The 3,914-nt window shown below is 57.1% G+C and overlaps 1 protein-coding gene across 1 annotated transcript; it reads left to right on the top strand.

Moving 5' to 3' along the window:
• The first annotated feature begins 1,790 nt into the window (after positions 1-1,790).
• Positions 1,791-3,470, top strand: LOC128313633 (uncharacterized). The gene is made up of 2 exons (XM_053213269.1): positions 1,791-2,835; positions 3,291-3,470. Exons 1-2 carry the CDS (start codon positions 1,996-1,998, stop codon positions 3,297-3,299), a joined length of 849 nt encoding a protein of 282 aa, XP_053069244.1. The 5' UTR covers positions 1,791-1,995; the 3' UTR covers positions 3,300-3,470.
• Positions 3,471-3,914: the final 444 nt, after the last annotated feature.

Below are 3,914 nucleotides of genomic sequence, written 5' to 3'. Positions count from 1 at the left end.
GGGAAACACAGGAACGTGGCTCAATAAGTTATATAGCACCTGGTGTGTGTGTGTGTGTGTGTGTGTGTGTATGCACGCTCATGTGTGTGCATGCCTGTAAAATAGATTTTTTTATGTCTAAAATCAGAAAAAAAGAGATGTCCATACCCCCACCAATACCTGATGGTAACTGCCTGAGACCCCCAAGCGAAAACCGGAATAGCTAAGCCCTAAGTGAACTCTTGACCTAGCACACTGCAGGCCAAACACAATAACTGCTTTTCCCAAGCGAGTGTGAGGGTCCTTCCGTCCCGGAAAGTAACAGGAGCACTTACCTGTCTGCCTCCATTTCTTTTTTGTTTTTAAGTTTATTTATTTTGAGAGAGAGAGAGAGAGAGACTGTGCACACAGAGGAGGGGCAGAGAGAGGGGGAGAGAGAGCAGATCCCAAGCAGGTTTCACACCACGAGTGCAGAGCCTGACGCGGGGCTCGAACTCACAAACCCCAAGATCACGACCTGAGCCAAAGTCAAGGACGCTTAACCAACTGAGCCACCCAGGTGCCCCGGGTCTGCCTTCCTTTCTCAAACCTCTCTCTCACTCGCATAGTCCTCCCACCTGGTCTTTTTCTGCTCCCCAAACACACGAAAATGGTTCTGGCCTCTAGGGTTTTTGCACCAGCTGCCCTCTCTCTCCGAGAAACCCCTCTCTCCCCCTCTCCCAATCTTGCAGGGTCTCAGCTCAGGCCACCAGCTCTCAGTGAGTCGCTCAGGCCTACCCCATCTAGCTTAGATCCCCGGTCCACAGTTGCCTCATGCCGTTTTTTTAACGGTACTTACACCATCTGACATTTTTTTCTGCGTTTATACCCTCTGCCAGATTATAAAGTCCATGAGAGGAGAGGCCTAACCTGTTTTGATCACCTGTGCATCACCCGGTCTTGTATAATGCCTGGCAGAAAATAAGCATGTGTATGAAACGGACAAGTCCACGAGAAGGGAACAGCCGTGCGAAGATGAGAAGGAAAAGCATTTCTGTCAGCAAGAACAGCAAGGAGCAGCAAAAATGGTGTGTTCTAGGCAAGAAAGGCGACTGGTTGGGGCCGGAGGGGTTCGAGATGAGGTGGGCAGGGATGAGAGAGGTCAGGGCCTTTTAGAACATAGAAAGGATCTTGCCTGGCAGAACTTGATGTGATACTGACTGGGGAGGATGTGGTAAAGCACACACACCGCACACCCTTTGCCATTTTCACCATCGTCAAGTGCAGGATTCAGGGGCATTAAGCACATTCACATCGCTGTGCAGCCGCTGACACCATCCGTCTCCAGAACTTTTTTTCATCTTCGCAAACTCAGACTGCGTCCCCATCAAAGAATTCCCCATCCCCTGGGCACCTCTATTCTCTCTGTCCTTATGAATTTGCCCTCCTGTGAGTGGAATCATGCAGTAGTGGTCCTTCCGTGTCTGGCTTCTGTCACTCAGCCTCAGGTTCGTGGCCCTCGTGGCTTGGGGCAGAGTTGTCTTCCTTGTTCATCGAGACAAGATACAGCTAACACAGTATCTTTCTGGCTTTTTGAGGTTCAGCAGTATCCCACTGTGTGTAAACACCTTATGAGCACCCATTCATCAGCACGGGGGCGGGGGGGGGGGGGGAGGCTGGGGGCTGCTGGGTTTAAAGGCTCTCTTGGGTGGGGACTGGCCCCAGAGCCACGTGGGCCAGGGAGGACAGCGCGGGGGGGGGCGGGGGGGAAGGGGGGGCTCAGATCAGGAGCTCATCTGCCCGACCTGCCGCCTGTACCCTACTTCCCACACGGGGCCCGGCCTCAGGACACCGGGCTGCAACCGCGGAACGCAGCCCGGGAAGGAGCGGGCGGGGCCCAGCCGGGCCGCAACCGCGGAACCCAGCTTGTCCCGGCCGCCGCCCTCCCGCTCCCGACGGGTCCCCGCCCGGCGCAGCGGCGCCCTCCGCCCGCCAAGGCGCTTGCGCAGGAAGAGCCCCGCGGAAGACGCGGGGCGCATGCGGAAGAGGCTCCGCTCCCCGGCAGTCGATCCGCGATCCGGGGTTTGGGCGCCGCCGAGAGCTCTGTTTATAAACACACCGCGCGGCCACCCGCGAGGGGCAACCCGAAAGGTAGTGGGGTCGGAGGTCAGAGGTCAGCAGGGGCGCCAGGGGCAGACCGATCCCTTAGCCTTTGCCGGCTGCTGGCGGCGCGGCGTGGCCGGCCTGGCCGTCCGACCGCGGTCCGGGGCTGCCGGGTGCGCCACGTGGTGCGCACGTGGTCCGGTCCCGGCGCGGACCCTCCCTTCCCCCCACGCGCCGGCGGCCCGCAGCGCCCCCTGGTGGCGGCCCCGCGCGCCGCACCGCTCGTCGCGCCTGCGCACCAAGCGTCACGACGCGCCTTCCGGTCTGCGCGCGACCGGGCGTGGGTCGGTTGCGTCCTTGCGACAACCGCGCGTCCTCCCGCCCGCCCGGGGTCTCGGCGAGGGGAAGCTGGGGGCGGCCCGCCCAAGGTCACACGCGCGGCGCCGGGGCGGCCCCAAGACCCCGCGCCGTGCGGGGGCGGGGCCTGCGGCGTCCACGTGGCCCCGGTGGCGGAGCGCCCGGCCCCCGCCGCTGCCTGCCCAGCCCGAGTTTGCGCTCGTGCGCGGCGGCCCCGCGGACGCTCTCCGGGTGCCCCGTGCGCGCTTAATGCGAGGGGGCCGCGCAAACGAGAGGCGACGCGCCTGGCCTCTCCCGTCACCTGGCTGGGCGCTCGCGGAGCCCCCAGGCTGTGCTGCTGTGAGAGCGGTCGCTTCCCCGCCCGCCTTTGATTTTATGCCCTGTTGCTTCAAAAAAGATTTGAGGAGGCTCGCAGAGGTTAGAAAGCCGACTTCCCCCGACTTACTTTTTTTTTTTGCCATTTTATCGGAAAGGCTCACCATTGCATTGCTGCTGCTGGTTGCTCTGTCAAAAGTAGTTTGCCCACTTGAGCAGCATCTATTCGATGCCTACTGTGTGCTGGACGTTGCTGCAGCCTTTAAGGTGCCTGGGTCACGTGTAGGGAAGAGGCAGCTCTAAAGCTGGTTAAGTTATCAGGGAAAGGCAGGAAGTACTTACCCTGAAGATCAGGCTGATGCTACTGTAACAAGTGGTTGGGGCGGGGTGCATGTGCATAAACATGAGTTTATTTCAAATTTAGCTGAAACCAAGCATGGGCAGCGCCCCCTCCACAAAGAATGATAAAACAAACAGTATTCTTTCTTGTAAATCTCTTAGAGCCCACTGATGCTCCGAGAATGTTTTTGTTTATTTTTGCTGAATTATTATTTTAGAGAGCGTGAGCGGAGGAGAAGGTCAGAGAGAGAGAGAGAGAGAATCTCTCCACACCCATGGAGCTGGACATGGGGCTCTATTCCGTCACCCTGGAATCATGACCCAAGCTGAAGTCAAGGATCCCATGCTCAACTGACTGAGCCAGGCAGGTGCCCCTCTCTTCCCTGAGTAATTCTTTTTTTAAAAAAAAAAAATTATTTTTGCAAGAGAGAAAACAGGTGAGTGGTGGAGGAGCAGAGAGAGAGGGAGACACAGAATCTGAAGCCGGTCCCGGCTCAGAGCTGTCAGCACAGAGCCGGACATAGGGCTCGAACTCACGAACTCAGAGAACATGACCCGAGCCCAAGTCAGATGCCCCACCAGCCAAGCTACCCAGGTGCCCCCCCCCCAGTAATTCTCAAACCCAAAGCCAGTCTCTAGTTGAAATTCACCCATGATCTGTCCAACTGAGTTGCTTCCCAATAAACTTGTCATTAAATGTAATTAATATGTGATACGAACTTTGAAGCCAAAAAGAATTTCATCAATGACATGAGCAACTTCTTGGCCAAATTGGATCATGGTTTTCCCATAGGGCACAAATACAGTTTTTCCTCCATGTTTTCTGCCGGTTACAATGTAAA

The sequence above is a fragment of the Acinonyx jubatus genome, chromosome E3, assembly GCF_027475565.1.
Source record: "Acinonyx jubatus isolate Ajub_Pintada_27869175 chromosome E3, VMU_Ajub_asm_v1.0, whole genome shotgun sequence".
In the NCBI taxonomy this organism is placed as follows: domain Eukaryota; kingdom Metazoa; phylum Chordata; class Mammalia; order Carnivora; family Felidae; genus Acinonyx; species Acinonyx jubatus.
Note: the sequence above shows the minus strand (reverse complement) of the source record. Positions and strands in the feature narration are given on the sequence as shown.

What these genes read in the sequence shown, in the direction of transcription:
- LOC128313633 (XM_053213269.1), top strand. Translation starts at nt 1,996, where the DNA reads ATGCGGAAGAGGCTCCGCTCCCCGGCAGTCGATCCGCGATCCGGGGTT.